At 36.9% G+C, this 20793-nt stretch overlaps 2 protein-coding genes across 20 annotated transcripts in view; both read left to right on the top strand.

The window, feature by feature from the left end:
- Positions 1-12716, top strand: part of Rbp6 (RNA-binding protein 6) — a 686229-nt gene extending 673513 nt beyond the window's left edge. For all 17 annotated transcript variants that reach the window (XM_087349142.1, XM_087349139.1, XM_087349138.1 and 14 more), the window contains 2 exons: positions 3358-3424; positions 4284-12716. In XM_087349142.1, coding sequence (XP_087205268.1) covers positions 3358-3399 — 42 coding nt within the window. In that variant the 3' untranslated portion in view covers positions 3400-3424; positions 4284-12716. The remainder of the gene's footprint in view (positions 1-3357; positions 3425-4283) is intronic.
- A 2455-nt stretch (positions 12717-15171) lies between these two features.
- Positions 15172-20793, top strand: part of LOC110835994 (ubiquitin carboxyl-terminal hydrolase 48) — a 243598-nt gene continuing 237976 nt past the window's right edge. Inside the window, exon 1 of one of the 3 annotated variants that reach the window (XM_087349130.1) lies at positions 15172-15823. The gene's annotated coding sequence lies outside the window, so the exon portion shown is untranslated. The remainder of the gene's footprint in view (positions 15824-20793) is intronic. The other 2 variants (XR_015535240.1, XM_087349123.1) reach the window with 2 other exon arrangements.

Genomic DNA, 20793 nt, shown 5'->3' with positions numbered 1-20793 from the left:
ATCGTGACGAATTGCAGGTAGATAACCAGCGTTTTGGAGGACATACTGCCTCCAGCTTCAGCTCGTACAATAGAGGTAATGTTTTCGTCTGAAACGTTGGTATGTACGCAAAAGTTTACACAGCCGAGAAGGCCAACATCATCTTCGCTGTTGCGAGAACATCGGGTCTCAAACCCTTTAAATTCTTTTAGCAACTAACGAAGTAATATACAAACGAGACCATGTTCCATTGACTTTTCTGAAAGTAGCAGGTTTTCCTTGCACTCTAAGTAGATTTGCGTCATCGAAACTATCAAATAAAACAATTTAAAATTGGTTAATGGCTCGGAGCATTACGACACTGCTATTTAGTATTTACACTTACTCGTTATTATTCTTACACATAGGTGGCATTCACGTCGAATTTTATAGTCTCTTTGAACAAATTCCTGTGTTGATTTTTTCGCAGTTCTGACTTTGGAAACTGTAATTAAACCGCAACGCTTAGCTACACTTGACGTGAATCTTCTCACGCATAGAACATCGAAACAAATTTATTGCATTCGTATTTCGTTTTTGCCGCTGATGCACGGTCGTAATTTCAGCTATTCTATCGCTCAGTGAGCACTGATCACTTTCTGTGATCCGAAATTTTCTTAGCAGTCGGTGTCAATATGTAGTCTTGTTCTGTAGCACAAAATACTTCGCGGACGTAGTTAATTTCAACGAACACACCTTCTACTTATGAATACCTTGACTCAAGTCTTATGTGGTGGTTGACCTGTTTCTCATTTAATTTTTGTACACTAGTAAGTAATTTTTTCTGGGTTGCGTTTTGAACGGTACGCTCTGAGCTTTGCAGCTGGGCCAAAGTGTTTTCCCCTCGCATTCTCAACAGAGACCCTTCATTCTCTCTCCCTCTGTGTGTGAGGGAAAGGGATACTTTTACCTGACATAAACCGTAATATATTTATTCTTTGCTACCCTACAAGTTTTCGTAAAAATAGTGGCGTTTACATTTTTATGTGGAATTCGCAGGGGCTGTGGTAGGCATACCCCCAACATTCTTTACCTTCAGTATACCAACAGAAGCTGTAAACCGTGAACAAAATGTGCTCAGTTGAATCGAACTCCGGTATTTTTCTGCTGTACGGGACCTCACGACAGTTCGGTCTAATTTCAAAACTCTTGTGAATTGTACGTGTGATAAACTGTCATTGAGTTGTGGAGATTTTAATCGAACAAGCAAAATAGCTTTGTTAACGTTGTTTCCACGTTTGTTTAAGAGTTACTTGCTGCCTCCACCATCAGGGGCCTGATGATGGTTGCAGCAAGCACCTGTGAAACGTCTTCTATTAGAGTGCACTGTCCTAAAACCTAGAAGACAGTCATTTTTTTACGAAGCTGATCGCACCGCATAAGTACTGTATAAGAAGCAAAATTATATTAATTTCTGCGTCTTTAAAATCCCACCATATCGTAAAATGTTTGTTATAATTTGTTGGTCTGAGTGAGTTCATACTCAAAATTTTAATACGTTTGTAAGAAAAATTAGTAAAGTTCAATTAAAGATCCGTGTAGAGTTATACGTCATATTACACATTCGGAAGAAAACAACCCAGATTAGCCTGTACAGTGTATCATCGAAATACTTACACAGTTTATTTTCAGGCTGTATAGTTTCTAATGATAAGAGAACAGCGAATTTTAAGGATATGGAAAGAAGCTGTTGTGACCTAATTTAAGTTAATTTACCTGCAGGGGTTGAAGGAAGCCACGAAAAAATGTCAGTTCTTGAGTTTCGAACATGAAGTGGAGGACAGACGAAATAGTTTGGTTCCTAATATAAACTGTTTTTTTGTCTTCCAACCGGTAATATGTTTACCAGAAAGAACTATTGTGATTTTCCGTTCATTTGTTAATCGTATAAGGGTACCTGATATCGCCACAGTCAGATGGCGATAGGTGGTATTAGTTACATGGTTCCACTGCTAGAAACGAGCGCTGGTCAGACAAAAGGGCGATTCTCACACACCCCTGACCCTCATGCGCCAGGCAATAACAGTAAATCACACGAAACAAGTAGTGCAATTATATTAGTAGGCCTACATCGTGTGGCAGTTTCCACCCATTTACATTGCTCAGTGCCCAGAGATCAATCGCAGGTACAGTCTGTATCATAAATTATGTGCTGTTTATGTGTTTGGCGTATAACCTTTTCTTAGAACACGCTTCTCGAACTTGTGCAGTCATGTTATTATGACACACCCATTCAAAAATCTACCAGCGCGCGAATAATGTTCCATTCTTAGAAGCGTAGGCGTTTGTGTAATATTTTGTATAAAACACTCATAGACGTACGTTAAAGCAGAAAAGATAAAACAGAATTATTTTATCTTGAAGACTGTGTAGAGTTAATTTAAATATGTGGCTAAAGTAAATGTGGTCCGTGTATAAATTAGTTTTATTAATGGGAATATTTTGTAGGTTTTTGGCTGCTTCTATGGACTTGCAACTACACCACGACATTTTAAACCCCAAAATGTGCAGTATGAGTAGGTCTACGATAAATTTTTGCAGAGAACAGTATGGCTAACTGAAGCGTACGAAAATTGTCAATAAATAAATGAAGAAAAGTACTTCTGTAAAGAATCCCTTGTGGTTGTATCATGCAAATTTCAAGAAAATAGTTTACTGTCAACACAACTTAAGTATATATAATCATGTGACATCTTTAAGGAATTTAACGACACTTGATATTATATAAACATTACATTACTCGTTTTGTCATATTTACCTGCATCAGGTGAATCTAGAGTTACGGTCAACATCAAACTTGCTGCATTGCAGCCAAAATTCACGTAAACCTCCAAACAAATATTGTAATTAATACTAAAGATTAATGTTAACCATATCTATAGATAAATCTGATGATGGCAATTATGCCGAAATGGGTAATGTAATATTTTTATAATATCACACGTCGTTAAATTATTTAAACATTTGTTATATGTGATACACTTAAGTTGTATGGGGCTATTTCATTGTATAGAAATGGCTGTATCCTTCATTGTCGCTCCTTATAGTCTGGCGATCGCCCTGATGATGGAGGCAGCAAACAGCTCTGAAACGTCGGTAAATGTTCACCGGACTACACAGCGCAACAATCCAGAAGTCGGCCATCTCCATACTTGCCGCCGTGTGAACCCCAAATGTCATTATTTCCTTGCGATTTGTGTTTCCTGTAAAGAGATTTATGGGCCACCCTGTGGATTTAACGCCATTATATTATATATGAGAGAGAGAGAGAGAGTATGGAAAAGGAAATTGAAACTGCAATGGTGGCTTATGTGGTTTATGAATTGTTTCGTTCCTCAGGGGCCCCTCATCCCGGCTGCTTTCACTAACGGCTATCATTGAGGCTGACACATCAGCTAATGTACAGGTAAGCTACAGCCTGTTTCATAAGTTACTTTCTCTTCATGTATTTCTGTAGTTGCATAATTGGTGACATGAAGCAGTTTGTCACCAGCAAGTGTATCCTAGATACTAGATACAGACGTTTCTCTGTTTACCTCGACTAATGCATGACGCAAGATATCTCCAAGCTTCCTTGGCCCGATGGAAGCCAAGCATCTGATGTGCGAGGCCGGGAGGAAAGTGGTAACGCATGAAGGCGTCTTGCTCTACCTTTCACTTAAATCATCCTTATCTCTTACAGTTGCGTAGCTCAGGCTCGCGGATGTCTTGCGTTTAGTAGAGATGGATAAAACATTTTAAAATTATCTACACCAGGATGTATATAGCCCACATTTTAACAGAAGAACTTTCCATATCGTGTGCCTTAATATGTGTTTGCAGTAAATGTGAAATAACTTCTTACGGTCTGCAGGTCTGTGCCCTTTTGATAACAAAAGCACTTTAACATTTGTCATAGTGATTATTAAATTTTTGAGTTATACGTGTAATAAATGCTAATATTGTATGAACCAAACGCGTTGTTTTTCTCAATAAACTTATCTCAGTTTTATATGCATTCGTCATTGAATACGTTTAGCAGTATTGACTAAAGTTTAAGTTATTAACCGGTTTACTCTTCAGCCATTTTGTCAGGAAGAACTTAGTACAGAATTTGACAGAACCTAACTTGATCATTATGCTTATTTGGGTGTTTCTAGGTTTTATCGCGAACGTGCAATTAAAACATCTTTGTCCTGTTTATCATAGCGAACTTCTATTGCGTTTAACTTATCCGTGTTAGCAGGACGATCAGATAAGGATGCATGTTTGTGTTTTGTTCCCAGGTATGGATCATTGTGGTAAACTCAGGTTCTGTGGACACGCGGCAACACGACTCATCTGTTTTCTTCTTTTGGTCACTGCTGCCCCCTGTTAGCTGAGTTGGTCAACAGTGAAAAATATGAAATCGAAAGAAATCGATGAGTAAAGATGACTTTTATTATACTGAACTATATATATAAATATTATTACTATTAATTATAATAATTATTATTATGAATGTGACACGTCCTATCCTCTTATTGGAGGAGGGGGGCCTGCAAAGCAAGAAACTTGACTTCCGCCGGATGTCTGTTGTGAACTTTAAATGTGTCCGTTTGCCTCGGTTTTTAAATTATCTGGTGTTATATTTTTTAAGAACAAACAGTCAACAGTTAACTCCCCTCTTCACCTGCTATGGTATATACAAGTTGTGACAACAGAAGATGCAACAATATCACTTTCTACAAGTGAAATCTGTGCTTTTACTAACCCCTGATAACCTCCGCTTTACCACCAACTACATCAGTTTCTGCAGTATTCTGCCGCGAGTCATGCTACGTTGATCAAGGTAGTGAAAATAACCTCAAAAGGAGAGTAATAATAAATTGTAAATAAAGACATGGAGAATTTGAGGTAATGAAAAAAGGCACTACAAGATGCATCAGGATTAAAACGGAAGATTGCAAAGGAAAGTAATTATAATATAAATGCCCACTAAAAGAAGAAAGGACTTATTTCAGCTGCTCTATGAAACTATATTTTCCGGCGGAATAGCTGTACGTGAATTGCATTAACAAACGTCTTGTACCATTACCCATATAATAATGGACGTTATCTATAATATAGAAATATATAAATATTAATATTAAGCATTACTCAATATGGTACATTTCAACAAAAAAACTCGAGAGGATATAACAATATATATATATATATATGCTTATATAAACATTTTTTGTTTGTAAAATTACTCGATGTTTGTCGGGCGACTGCAGCGCTGCTCGCTTCTGCTGATCACGTATCGCGTCTAATTGTTCGTCCACTAATATCCATGCTTTGGTGTACCGCTGTTTTAATTTACTTGTTTTGCTTCATATGGTTCGGCCCTGATTTTATTTTATGAAAGAAAAATATTGTTACAGGAATTTCTGTACGTCTCGATAATAATACATGGATTAAACAGTTGTCGAAACTATTTTAGGATGACTAGAAAACATTTCAGGCCATCGTTTTATATTTTTTTCTTGTTATTAAATTGCCTCCCGTATAGGTTACAGGGTATCCATCTCAAAAGAGGGGAAGACAAAAGGGATGAAATTACACGAAATATATTTTGTACGTTACGGACCAAATGTGGCAACATAAGATGAATTCTTATGATCACTCACAAGATACGCATTATTTTATTGTGATGCATGATTAATTTTGGCACTACAGCGACCATATGGGCCTATTGGCTGTTTCTGTAACTTCACCTTTATTTTTCATTCTCTACGAGATAAATCCATTCGCCCATCGTATAGATGACAGTGGACTGTAAGTTAAGGAAGGATTTTTTGGTCACCATTTTGCAACCACGTTAAACAATATTATATATATTTTACATTTATATATATACATCTATATTTTAATTCGTTTATGCATTTGTATATATAATTATTGAATGTATTAAAATAGGCTACCATTAAAACCCAAACCGCATGATAGGCAGCTGTCAAAAACAAATTACGCAAGAAAACAAAAAGAAAAACTGCTGTATGTACAGAATCTATAAAACTAAAAAAAATATATATAGATTAATAATATGTTTAGAAGTAGGTATAGTAAAAATGTAGCTTCAGTGAAAAAAATTACCTTTTAGATGTACTATTGGATTATACAGCGTAGATATAATAATTGTTTAGAGTTAGAGATATGAAACACACATGGATAGCCATGTTTCCAGCAGGAGAAGAACAGGAAAAATTGTTTCTATGCTTTCTTTTTCTTCTACTGCCCTCTGACGTGCGAGTCTGAAAACTCCAATGAATGGTGCAAGGGTTGGACATTTTGCGGGCCGCACTCCGTACTACAATAATTATAATATTAAATATAACTGCTTATAAGGTTTGGGAAGGCGGTTCCACTGAGCATTTTTTGCGCATGAATCTCGTGTTTTTATTTTGTTTTCAACTGAAATGAATTTCGTTGCTCGTGTACATAAATTGGAACTTTCCGGTAATGATTTTCATGTTATGAGGACTGGAGTGAAACATAATTTTTTTTCTGGTACTTTTGTGCAAAGATTTTAGGTTTCGTGAATAAAAAATGGCGTAAAACAAATAATATTAATTTACGTATTGTGACTTCAGTTCTTACGTCATAATTCTGTAATAATCGTTGAAGACATAGAATCTGACGAGCCATGGATTTAAATTTGCCGTTTTATTCAACTTTCTTTTCCGTACAGTGTTATTTTATACGGGATGTTCTTTCCATCGAGACGCTGAACGCTAAGAGTGGACGGCATTCTCGCCGCATAGCGACGGATGATAGTCGGCGGTCTGTCTCGTGGTGAACAAAAGATGCATAAACTATTCCTTACCAAGGGTCATACTGTAATGTTGATGATTGGATTTGTCGAATACAAGCGGAAAAAGCCTCAGTACAAAAACGGTATAATATTATATTATTGAAAGGCGTGTGGCCTATGATTACATGTATTTTTGTTTTACTCAGTAGTTCACGACGTTTTAGAGTAAAAAAAAACAAATTTGAGCAGATTTATCGCGAAAGAAATGTAGCAGTTAACGTGTCGGTAGCTAAAATAAAAATGGAATATATCTATATTATATATAAAAAAGAAAATTATATATACATTGATAAAATGAAGTGTCCTACGATAATCAGTGACTGCATTAGTTAATATATTACTACTATTAATTATTATTATTATTATTGTAGCCATTTGAATTAATGAGATATGGCGTGGTCTCATGTTGTTTGTTGATTTTGTATTTTCTCATTAATACGTTCAACAGTGTGCTGTAAATAATTTATTTCTTGTATTAATTACTGTTTGGTCGACCCTTATGAGAATAGAAACCTCTACATTTTCATGAGGGTTATATGAAATAAGTGGATTATTCTTAATTGAAATCGTTTACAAGGAGCAATAGAACAGAAAATGAAGCAGAGTTCTTAAATTAAATACGGAAAATCAGGGAATGGTTATAAATATAGCGTTTTCCTCGAAAGTAACTAATTACTGTTGATTAAAATTATACTGTTAGGCCTGCCGATTTAGTTGAGCGTTGTTTTTTTATTGTTAGGTTAAAAAGTGAACTTGTATAATTTTAGGATGAGAATATCATGTGACTTCCTGTATGGACGAGCGTCTCCAGTTTCCTTGTTTTTAAGGAGTCTCGAAAGTTTGCCAGAGTATTTTGTCTCAATGCAATTTAAATAAGAACAAATCGTGTTTCCTTGTTTCAATGCATCTTTCATTGCAGTAGGAATATTTTTATCACTAGGCAAATTCAAAGCAATACACTAAGTAATACTGTAACTTTTACTTAAAATCCTGTATTTTGATACCGTAAAATTGTTAAGAAATGAATATGCAAATGAATCCTTTATTAAAGGGATATTTCTTTGAAAAGAGATTAAGATTACTATTGAGGTTGGTATTGATGATGTGTTATTATATTAATAATGTAGAAGAAACAGTTTTTAAAAACCAAATGCTGATCGCTTACTTATCCGAACGTGGGCTGCATAGTTCTCATAGATTTTTTATATAACTATATTATATACTTACTACTTTATTGGCAAAATGTCGTAGAAAGAGTGCATTTCGTGTATGTGTGCGCGAGTGTGTATGTGTTGTTCTTCGTACAGACTGATATTCAGAAAAGCAATAATGTTTTAAACTTGTTCAAAGTAGCGTCCCTCTAGGGCCCCAAGAAAGTGACGTTTTGGCTTTTCCTCCCCTACTAAATGTCGTTACTGTTGTAGATAATGCTGCCTTTGCTGTGCCAGTCTGTTTCGAACGCCCGAAAGCCTCGCTTTACAGTTAGATGTTTTGAAATCCAGTCTCTGAAGAGCATACCAGTGTCCCCGATAGTCTAATCTTTGGGAGATTTTTACAGTACTCGCTGAGTTTTGGACGCTCAACAATATTGCACGTCGCTAAATGTTATATAAAGTAATATTTGTTGTAAAAAGTGCAGTGTCTGGATAAAAGAAGCTTCGCGTAATGGATGCGTATTAAGATTAGCGATGAAAAAAAAAATCTTTTATGGAATCTTCATACTTAGATCTGCAAATAGACGAAGACGTCCAATTTATAACCAGATGGCGGTTGTGTGCCGTTTGTTTCAGTTCTCGTGCCACGGAAATCACCTTCTGGGACACATTTCGGGGTAACCTAACCTTATTTTCGTTCCATTCGGGATCATTTCATCTTTATCATTCGAAATACTGAGATAAGTGACGTTTTCGTGTTTGGTTTTGGGAGCCTACTCAGATATACGTTCGAATTTTTATCTTAAAAATTCATATTTATTTTCAATAACAAATGTTAATAACTCGTCATGAATTGTTAAGCAGAAATAGATTGAAGGGTATAGACAGGTTAGCCACTTTATGGGGCCGTTAATGTGCACACCCTCATTCAAACAGGACTGGTTAGCGTGAAGGACAGTAAGAACTGGTAGATGGCGTTCCATTTCTGCGAATTGAATAATCAAATGATCGCGCTGTTATTGTCTACCGGATAAGAAAGCATTTGGTCAGGAAGATGCTTTAGCATACAAAGACGTTAATGGCACGCACTGAGGACCATTGAAAGGGCCCATAAGACGTTCCTCGAGGGATCTATGTTAATTTTCGTAATATTGGTAAGGATTCTGTTGAAACATGGGAACGTTAGGTTAAGTCCGTGGCATGTTTCGTTGCCTTCATATGCAGTTTTTTACGTGATTTGTTTTCTGGACAGAGGTTGAAGTTGACTAGCTAGTTCACAAGAGGATGTTCTTCCTTAAAAATGAGAATGAAGCGATCAGTATTTGGTGAAATATTTTAAAACATAGTTGACACACACAGACACGACACACAGAAATACACACATTTGTCCGCGCTGGGCATGTCTTCCTTGCTAGGCATGCAGTAAGTGGTATATATGCAATTCAACTAACACGTGTTATTGTGGTTAATGTACTGTTCACCATATGGTAATATGTAAAATGTATGTTATTAATTGTACAACAGTGAATAGGACCCGTTACCTCTTTGTTATGGAAAATAATAATAATAATGTAATAATAACCAGAAACCGAAGCATAACAAGTAATTGAAAACAATGTATGCTTGTGTTTTTTGTGTGTGCATTTGTCATACATTATAGGAAAACAAAAATACTAGTTGTAAGTGTTTATGTTTAAAAAGCTTCTTATGATAGAAGCTGTTAAAATGACATGTAGTGTATGAACGGATAAGTCTCATCAGACAAGAAGAAAGGAAATAGGTAATCGCAAGAAATTATAAAAACGCTATCTGTAAGGATTTAGCGTGATTACGTAAGAAGCTGCTATTTGGTGTGTCGTCTTGCTGGAATATGATGCCAGCACCTCACACAATTGTTACAGGCTTTTCAGTAGGATGGCCGAAGTTTAGAACGTAACGCATTAAGGTCATCATCGACTTACATATGATTACTCTCCTAGTAATTTATTTGCATCAGTAATTTTTGTTCCTTCACTTTTATGTCATATGATATAAAAGTATGATCACGTCATCATTAATATTTTATGTATTTTACATCCCTGATAATGTAAGGAATTGATGTTCATTATTATTATGTTTGTTTTCGAGACTCAGTACTTTTGTCGTATCTATACATTCTTACATAAGTTTTAAACACTCCCATATGCATACAAACGTTGTATTATTATTATTATTAGTTAAGTTTCATTTTTGGGAGGTGACAACGTTTCTTCTCTGTTGCCTCTTTACGTAGGGGTCGGATGATGTTTTCAAACGGTCTGTAATTTCACTGTGAATAAGTGCTGTAGTCAACTGCGCCTGCGCGTTGTGCGGGGGACTGCGAATTGAATTACGCAGGGAGTGTGAGGTATCACCTGCCGTGAGGACGTCGCGTATAACTTTCTGCAGAGACCAGTTCTTAACACGGTCCGACGAAATTAATCAGTGATCTCGCCGGCCATTATTTATAAAAGTGGAATTGCTATAAATGCCACAGAAATCTTCAAGCCTAAAGAATTTGGTATTTATTTACTGCTTAAAGAAATATCTAAACTTTATGTATGGCAAAGTTCAGATACTTAATGTCGAAAGTATTTTGGGGGAGGGGGGGGGGGAAGTCCTAATAATTTCACTGCCACATTTTGTTTAAATGAGCGCCCAAGGGTTTTTTTTATCTACTACAAAGTAATGCTGCTAATCGTCGAATCTGTTTTCATTATCTAGATAATATCGAAAGATTGAACTTGCACACCTTCTCTTATATCGAGGTTACGTTTGAAGGTCTTTGCGTTTTCTGTTATGAAATGTACGGTCGACGTGAGATTGAAGCTTATGGTTGTGTCATGATATCGGAATTTAGCTAAATACGGTGTTCTGTTGTGATCACAGGCCATGAACTGAAATCGATAATTTTCTCTAGATATGTAACTCGACTCCCACGGCAGGTGTTGGCCGGTTACTGACGTTTCTGTTGTCCCCACGTTAAAGCTTGGGCGTTGAAGTCGAGAACATCTACCGTTGTGATACATAGATTTAGACGTAGAAATGTTGTTACTGTCACGTATTATTATAGCGACTGCGCCCCCCACACTGCTCCTTCATTGCCACCTCACTGTCCATGGTAATTGCAATTTTAAAGGCGGTTCATTAAGCAGTTAATCAATAACCCTCTCGTCGCTCTGTTTTCCTGTTGCATTCTGTGATTTGAATTGGAACAAAAGAATAGGCATCACATGTGTTCAGATTTGTTATTTACTTTTTCATTGCATCAAACTATTTTGAGAAAATCAATAATAGCTACTGGGGTACATTTATTTGTTTCTTTTTTTGGGGAGGCTTTGTTAATAATAAATTCTCATTTGATTTGACCAGTGAGATGCGTAATTTTTATGAAACCTGTTTAGTAAAAAAAATTATGTTCGCTCGTAATATTTATGTTCATGTACTTCTGTGACTGCATCCCCCCCCATTCGCATACATGGTGATAAGAGCATAATTTTAAACACAATAACAGTAATGTTAATTATATAATAAATTATTCTTTCCCGTTGTTTAACAGAGGACTGTATCATCACCTCTTATATATCTTAAACAAAACTTGATGACTTTCTGGGTCTTTTTGCACTGCTCGTAAAATATGTTTATAAAAAAAAAGTAATCGAATTGTTTGTACCGTACCACGTGTCAGCTGCACACAGTTTGGTTTAGTTGGTAACATTGATATTACGTATACGTACAGTATATAGAACCGCATCATAAAGTAGTTCGTTTTAAAAGTAGTGGATGACAATTAAGAAAGAGATCTTAAAACATATCAGAATTCACCTCGTCTTTTTCGAACCGCACCATCACCCCTCACTGGAATTTTTCGGCCTATATTTCAATCACAATTAGCCCAGTGACGTCACCAGACCCCTCCACTTCCCCCCCACGTCCCATGTCACATTGTATCCAGAAACACAGGTGTATACTTAAGCACGTTTCCGTTTGTGGGATAATGTTTTTGCTGAAGAGTGTACATAGTGTCACAGAATGCCGCATTGTTTATTTTGGCCAGTAAAATAACGCATTTCTTTATTAAGGTACAGGAAATTCTTGAGGTATTAAATATCAAAATCCATTTCTGTTCAATTGCAAACCCGTCCCTATTAGCATTATTGCTATATAAAATTTATACATTTTTCTACTTGTACTGAATTCTGAGACATGACGAATTGTCCCAAAGTTGTTAACAGTGCATTGGTACTGTTGGCTGACAGTGAACCCTGGGCCACCATTATCATCCATATTTCTTTATTTTATTTATTTATTTATTTCTTTTAACTTGGACGAGTTTAACTTTTCAGGTATCGGTTTACTCTATACTAAACTAAACCGGAAAAAAAATTGAATTTGTTGCGGGCAAAGGAAAAGAAGACGAACGTTTCAAAATATGTTTTGATCGACGCGATACAGAGCTCTGTGGACCTCACGCTGTAGTCGTTCGCCATGCGAGAATTCCACCTTTTCCACGGCCCTGAATATCACGATAAAAGAACACCTTTCTAATTTAAAACGAAGCATGTACGTTGAATGTTGCAGATTACTTCATAAATTAATAAACACTGAATATGATTCATCTTCGCTGATTTTACGGTGACCCTAGGTCCACCATGGCCTCGTGTATGTGAGACACTTAACATTCGAATCACAACTGATATCCTGTTTCTGCTTTTATCTTCGAGTTCTTACGGAAGTCAAATCAAAATAGTGGGATTGTGTGATCGTAACTGAGTGTAGGGGCCGATCTGTGTGTCTGCCCGCCGTAGGTGTGCGTACTCATAAACCGTAATTTACGTGATAATGAAACAGTGATGAGTACCGAGATTTTACGCTCTTTGGTAATACACTAGACGGTGGGGGTGTTTGAAAATTTAATAATGTTGAAAATGTAGGGAATAATTTGTGTAGTAAATTATTTGTAGCAAGTAGGGGTGAAATGTACAGATTTGTAAATCATAACCTACTTAAATTGTACTGCCAAAATGTTATGTTAAACCATACTACATTGAATCTACGTGGAAAAATGCCCTGTAAACTGTAAAAGCGATGAAGGAATACAGAAAGGCATGTTTCACCTCAGAAATTGGAACAGTTTGTCGTGGGCGAATTTTTGTGGGCGCGTAAACCGTCCAGTCTGTTACTGAAGGCAAAGAATAAAAGAAAAAGTAGGCATAATTCAAACTTATGTGGAAACGATTATGTGAAGCTGAACACCAAAATACTAGGGAGTCTGTAGCGCGAAGAGGTTTTCGTAGTATAAAAAGTAGAAGCGACGATGAATTTGACCAGATCTGTTTCCCCGCCTCGTACCTTCACTGGAGTTCTATGCGTGTTATGTCTTGACAATATATGCATTTACACTGAGAAGCTATTTTCAGTTAATTCAAACATGATTGTGGGCCTTAATAAAAGTTTAAAACTGAAAATATAAACTATTCAAATTTATTTTAATCATTATTTGTTACGCGGGGTGTGTATATTTAAAAAATAGCCCTAGTTTCTGTCGATTTCACATGTTACTATGTGGCCCCACCTCCTCAAGTAGCTAGATTCTTGTATCCCATCGGTGTTTAGGCGAGTTAAGAGAATATCAGCGACGCTTTCACTGAACCATTACGTGGTGTAGTGTCGCGGCCAATGCTTTTTTGTGTTTTGCTTTCATCTCTTAATTCCTTACGAAAAGTAACGAGTGATCCCCTGTTTCCCATTTGGTTGCTTGTTTACAGAGGAAGTAGTTTTTATATTCATTCAGCCACTATGTCCTCGAAGTTCTCCATCCCTGTCTCACTCATAGATGTCGCATAATTGTCATAAAATTACTTGCAGAATGTCGTATATGTAAGCTTTTTTAAAATAGTAAGAAACCTGCGCCCTGATCGTTTCTTATTTTGCACATTTTACAGCCAAGATGAAATGGCTTCTTGCAATAAGAAAGCAATAAACCATGCTCTTATTATGGGTGAGGCTTCTCGAACAAAAGAATGATTATTGTGTAATGATGATTCTTAACTGCTGACATGATGATGGTGGTGTTGAGATGTATGTACAGATTCAGTTTTGTGTGACAGAACTATTATTTAATGGAAAAAACACACACACACTGTGTACGTGGAGCACAGTTGTCTGTGTATCTTCAAGGGGGAAAGCTGTCTGGTGTAGTACCCTGAATTTAAATATAATTATTACTACTAATAATAAGAGGGTGTAAGTGTATGATGCTGTACCATGTACATATATTAATATTACAAGGTTCACGACGTGCCGTGTGTATGTGGGAATTATAATATGGACATTGTTCAAAGAAAAAACTGTGTTATTATTTCGTGTACACCTTCCAATACATCCTTTCAGGTACAAGAAGAGATAAAGTAGTCCTCTGAAAATCCTAAACCATTTCACGAATATTTAACTGAACAGCGTATGATTATTGCTGAGCTACATTTCCTAACTTGTTACACTGCTAAAACACTAGCCTATGATCCTTCTACCTTGTGCTGTCCGGCATAACAAATACGAGACGTACAAAACGTTCGTATTTACCGTCCTTTAATATTATTTGTATGTGTTTTTTGCTCAACGAATCGGGGCATCTCAGTCCCTAGCTACGGGTTGGACGACCGGGGTTCGTTTTCCGCATGGTCAGAGATATTTCCCTGCGCCACAGCATCCAGACCAACACTGGAACCTCCCCAGACCCCTCTTAAATTGGTACCAGAGCGTGAAGTTGGCCATTAACTTGCACATTGTGCAAAATTTGAAAATGCAAGGAGCTGTATGTCTCCACTTCCCTAATTTATGTATTTTCTTAGATCATACAGAATCTACGTTTAAATGTTTCTTTTATTTTCTCATCCTGCCTTGTTATGTGCAGGTCTGATGGACGTACTCAACACATTATCACACCTGCTATTTGCCTTTCCATGCATAAAGAACGTAATCAGAGGCACACAACGCATTTGTCCCTCTGAGCGCTGTTTCGTTTCTCATTTGTCTAGTAAAATGGCGCTATAGTTGGTATTACTGGAAAGTAGGAGGGGTTAGTTCAGGGAATCATGGGTTTTTTTAACAAATTCAGAGTAAGTATCAAGGTCGTGGTTCGAATTTCACTTGCAGTGTACACAGGTGGCTCCATTTTTTAGCTAGAGACCGCACTCTGCGTTGCTTTCGGTTAGTATAACAACGTAAACAGGTGTGCCTCTGGTTGAACTGAACATTTGCTGTGATCCTTGGATTCCTACAACTGTCCGCAGCGAAAAAAACACGTATCAGCCTGTTTCTGTTACAGTCGTAAGATACGATTTAGTGTGGTTATTAAGTGTCGTGCTGTTTCATTTTCTGTTCACATGTGAAAGTAAGTTAACCTAGTTTGTTTGCGTGTTTGCTCGAAGCTTATAAAGTGAACATATAATGGGAAAATTTTGACGATGAAATTTAGTATTCGGTGTCTAAACCAAATGTCTGGCGAATTGAATTTTATTCGAATCGATCCATTTTAACATTTTGCATATAACTAAAACTGAGTTTCATCAGTTTATTACCAGAACTGGATGTCTGGAATGTGCGTTCAATGTATGTAGAATAAGTGTGTAACGTGAAATAAGTAAACGTAAAGGCCAGTGTGGAATGCAACGTAGTAAAGACCTCATTTGGAAAGTATGTGCACTCTATATGAGGATCCTACGTGTAGCTAACAGACTTTAATGAAATCCTAAACTGCCCGGGTGACTTCCACAGCTTCTGGTTCTGCAGTGTGCTTTACAAGGTGCCGTCTCAGTTCGTAAGTACAGAAATGTTTATCACATTCATGTGGGTAGAGTATGTGTCTGAATCTTGGGCAGTAATTGTACAGTACAGTGTATCCAATCCTTCCTGCCCTTTTGCACCAACAAGTCTCAACCAATGCACCCAAACATTTTGAATCTAAAATGAATGCATAATGAGGGAAACGTGATTTTAATATCTGCAAGATCTTAATTGGGCACTGTTTATTTTTTCCGTTTCGAGATTTGAGTTTCTCACGGCGATGAACATGTAGATGTTGTTTTGGCTTGTGACGCCATGCGGACATACCAACGTTTCGGAGGAACATATTGTCTCCATCTTCAGCCGTGAATATTGAGACAGTCCAAACATCACAACCCAGAACAGAAACATTGTTTTTGTTTATTAGTTTCTCGATATTTTAATTACTTGTATAAATCTAAGATGGTTATCTTCTGGGTTGTAATCTGGTGGAATTTTATTGAAGTTTCAGAGTTGTTTACATCAGGGCAATCGCTCTGACTAAGTAGGCAGCTTGCACGTTCAATACTGCAGTGGAAAATACCAAACTGCTCGGCGTAACAACCAAGTAGACAGCCATCTTCATATTCGCGGCCATGAGAACATGAAATCTCACCATACCTACCTCAATTTACTTTCGGAGTCTTTTGTTGTACGTTTCTAAAATGAATCTTACTTACATTCACATGTATAATCCATACGTCACGTAGCCTGGTTTTCAGTCACGCAAAGCCGTTTATTGAGTCTCAAGTTTTAGTATTCGAATGCCAGGTATTGGTCATGACAGCATAATCAGCAGAGAATGCCAGTGGCATATTTTCTTGAGTTCTTACGGATTAGACTGTAATGAGATACCTAATCAAAATTAATATTCAAATGCTCCGTAATAAAGACGCCATACGTAATTTTATATTTATTTAAATGTATACACGTTTGTGTGTGTGTGTGTGTGTATACACGTAATAAAGCCAATCAGATCTTTGCTTTTGTAAGAATCCTGGCAGAAGAAAGGACGGCCCCATATTTGACACCAAATAGGATCTCCTCTTTGCGAAACTTAGGTTTATTCAGTCACAGACTTTGAAGTCAGACGTGTGTGACTGGCGACAAAGTACCCGTGGTCATGGAAACTTAATTTCGAACGAAGTATCGCGAGTCTTATGTTGAAGACCGTTGCTTCACCTTTACATGCGCTGGGCTTGCATATTCGCCAGCTAATCCCATACTTTTGTCCCGTCCCATTGTGTTTCAAGAAGAATTCTAAATTGAATTCTGCGCCGCTAACAAGGGTTCCGGAAAAGTACTGTTGAAGGAGGAACAGGATGACTATAGAATAGAATAAAACAGAGGAAGAGAAGGTACAACTAAAGGAATGAAGGGGTGGGTGGGGAAGTGGAAATATAAGAATGTATATAGCATCTTCTTAGACGGGACAATTGGACACTTACACCTCTTACGAAACACTATATACTACATAAAATATAAAGAACTTCAGAGGAGGGAATTATTGTGTGAGATGGAAGAAAAATGTAGAATAATCCCACTAAAATATTTATTTTATGAAACGAACTATGGTAAGAAGTTGGTACGACTGCAGGCGTTAGCAAATAAAATGGGAGAAAGGAATGGAAAATAATTCAAATTTTTTATCCAGTTTCCTGTTTACAGAAGAGAGATGGGGAATGCTACATATAGACTGAGCTACGAAAGTATCACACATTTTTAGTGCCCCTTCGCTCTTACGGTCCTTGCGTCGTAGACAGAAGAATGAGCTCTTATGTAAAATATACAGGTAGTCCCAAAAAGCTGTATACACACATTCAGTGAATGAAATAAAGTTAACTATAGTAAACTAGCCCATTACATTCACCGGCATTGGCGTGTAGTGAATTAGCTAATCGCGCGTAGTTGTTAAAAATGACCACCGTTAACTTTTTCTTACACATTTCCCAGGTTAGTTAAAGGCTTATTTTCTGTTATTTGACGTCGAATGGGGTTAGGTTATGTGTGTTTAATTGGAAAAGGTGGTGAAAGGAGTAATTGTCGGCTGCTTTAAAGTGCTGTACCAGAACTAGCCTGGGGGGGACAGGAATATCATATGAATATTAATGTTTGAATGTAGTGTGTATATTTTGTAATATGTAAATTTTCTTGTGTATTACAAGTAAATAAATAATTACCCGCACTTCAAATATTCCGCTAATTTATGGACACCGGTATTGTATTTGCTTTACAAGGATCAAGATTTCAGACGTCAGGAGACATTTTAAGAGACGGTACACAACGCCTTGAGAACCTCAAATATTTCGGTTTCTTATGCCACTGAGAGGTGTCACATAAAAACAAGGGCTTTTAGGAAAATCGTTCTAAAGAAGACTTTCCATCTCTCGTAATCTTTGTTTTATTTTAATATGAAAGCTAAATACAAATTTTTGACATCTTGAGTACTTCCATGAACCTATTCTATATCTTGAAAGTGGATTTAGTTGGGATGTCCGTTTCAAGCTCCGGTCGATTTATCCCCAGTATCCTTAAGACAGGAGAAGGAATTTGTACCAGACCCATTTAAAATTGCTGCAAAGATTAGTTAATTGTGGTGCTTAAATCGATACATCAAATGGAATAATAAATGCCTCGTCACGAACCACGTTGTTCTCGGTTCAGTAAAGAGAATTTGCAATCGGTGCCGGGAGTCGAATAACATAACAGCTCCTAGCCCATCATATTACTAAACCATCAATAATAATTAATTTTACAGTTTTGATGACTATTGTAAAGGCTATTAAAAAGTCGCTTAATTGGGTGCATAAGAGGGCCTTGTCATTAGCAATAAAATTGCAGTTTAATTATACTGGTATCAGACATGTCTGTGGAACCAGTGCAAAGTACATGAACAGTAATGGTTTCTGTGTTTTAAATACGTTTTCCATTTCTGATTTTGCATGCTTCATTTGCATGATGCCGCTGAACTTAACGGCCAGCGATGTCTTCCCAGGGGGATTCTGGTATGGTCCATTCGTTATCAACTTTGTTATATTCCCGTTATTTTGACGTAAATACGTCTATATTGAAGGGTCATTCGGCAAAAAAGGGAAACGAAAAAGTGTAACCTGGTTACCTAGGAAGCGTCGTGTTTATTCGGCATTGTTGTTACCCAGGAAACGTCAATTATTTCCTCGGCATTATTGTTACATATAAAACATTTCATTACATTACCTTACCTTACATTACATTCATCTACCACAGACCCATCTTAAGCGTAACTAATTCAAGTTGAATAAGCAATGTCTTAATCAAACTTATCTCAATTGTAAAGCATGTATAAAGGAAATATTTAGAATAAAGCCAATATATAAACTTCCTTTCCGTATAGACGTATTTACGTCTAATTCTCCGGAACCGTGGTTCCACTGACAACTTTTTTGTTATGTTATGCGTTTGTTGTAGATACAAATGTGTTGTTCCGTAACTATGCACAGTTGGAAATGATTTTGCCGTGTATTTCAATTTATTAACTAACTATATGGGACAGTCATTCTTTAGATTCTGATGATGACTTGGCGGGTTACGTACGCAGTACCTCGTGACCTTGAAACTTCTCATTTCGATATACCGAAAAGTTTCATAAACAATAGTTAGGAATATTAATGGGATCTGTTACATTATGACAGGGATTATTTTTTAAAAAAAAAATTAGTCATTTCCAGAAGCCAGGACTGGAACTATAAACTTCGTATCCCTTTAATTTATTCACAAACCCCAAAGCTGTCACTCAATAGAATCTGAACGACATGAGCGAATTTTAAAATGTTCAAAACATACCCGAAGATACAAAACTATCAGAATAATATGCAGAAAAATTTAGACGCCATGATGAACATTTCAGGTGTCACGACGCTAAGGATTTGTGCAGACTTTTTATGCTTTTAAGTTTTTGTATGATGAGATTTTGTTGTCTTTTAGAAAATGTATAAATTTTTGGCCCGGAAGCCTGAAGGGAAGAGACAACATAGGTGTTTTTGGAAGAATAATATTAAAATGAATCTTAGGAAAATAGTTATCTGGAATTGAATTAATGTGGCTCAGGGCAGGAACCGTTTTCGACTCTTTTGAAAACGGCAGTGAACCTTGTGCTCCATAAAAGTGGGGAAGTTTTTGACTACCTGAGTGATTGAAATTCTTAAAGACAACTCTGCATCATAGACGTTGTTTCTTACTTGCTTTATTTGATCTTCATATAAATTAGGGGCTAGGTGTCGTGTTAGACCAGTACGAACAAATTTAATTTGATCCAATAAATTTTACTGTAAACCGTCAATACCAAATTTAGTCGAAATCCGATCTGTAATTTTTTTAAGTAAAACATCGGGAGAGACTAGATGACGGACGCCATTCCACGTAGCTGGTCACTTGCACGCACCGCAAAACAAGTCGATTTTCATAGGCGGTTTCGCCGCAAAGGACTATCTTAGAAAGAGAAAATATAATAATAGTAATTCCTTCTGTAATATTATTTTTTTAGCTCCACCTCGCCATTTTATGGAAAACTCTCCTTGTAATCGAGACACTTCCTTAAAATTCGATTTGAGTCGCGTAAGTGCACAATTTACAAGAGCAGTTCTCTTGTAAATCCGATTTCTCATAGTGTTAAATGTTGTGTGGATCCAGACACATTTGTTTAAATACTTAAATTAGTGGAGAATTGTAGCAAATAGGAATAACAGCGTTGGGAAACTCCACCTTCACAGAATGCTAATGGGCACTTGAACACGAGAGACCGCATTTGAATCCACTGCCTGCCACCTGCGTCTGGAGTAGCAAGTTTGCCTACCTACAGGATACACATAACACGGGATTGAAGACTTTAATGGCTAACCCGATTAGCAGTGTTTAGAGAGAAATTGTTCGTGTTGCAGAGGCGGACTGGTCCAACATGGTCTTAGGCTATCGGATGATATTCAGCCT

Source organism: Zootermopsis nevadensis, unplaced genomic scaffold (assembly GCF_977971745.1).
Source record: "Zootermopsis nevadensis isolate Lab colony 2312 unplaced genomic scaffold, Znev_1.0 Znev_ptg000015l, whole genome shotgun sequence".
Taxonomy (NCBI): Eukaryota; Metazoa; Arthropoda; class Insecta; order Blattodea; family Termopsidae; genus Zootermopsis; species Zootermopsis nevadensis.
Note: the sequence above shows the minus strand (reverse complement) of the source record. Positions and strands in the feature narration are given on the sequence as shown.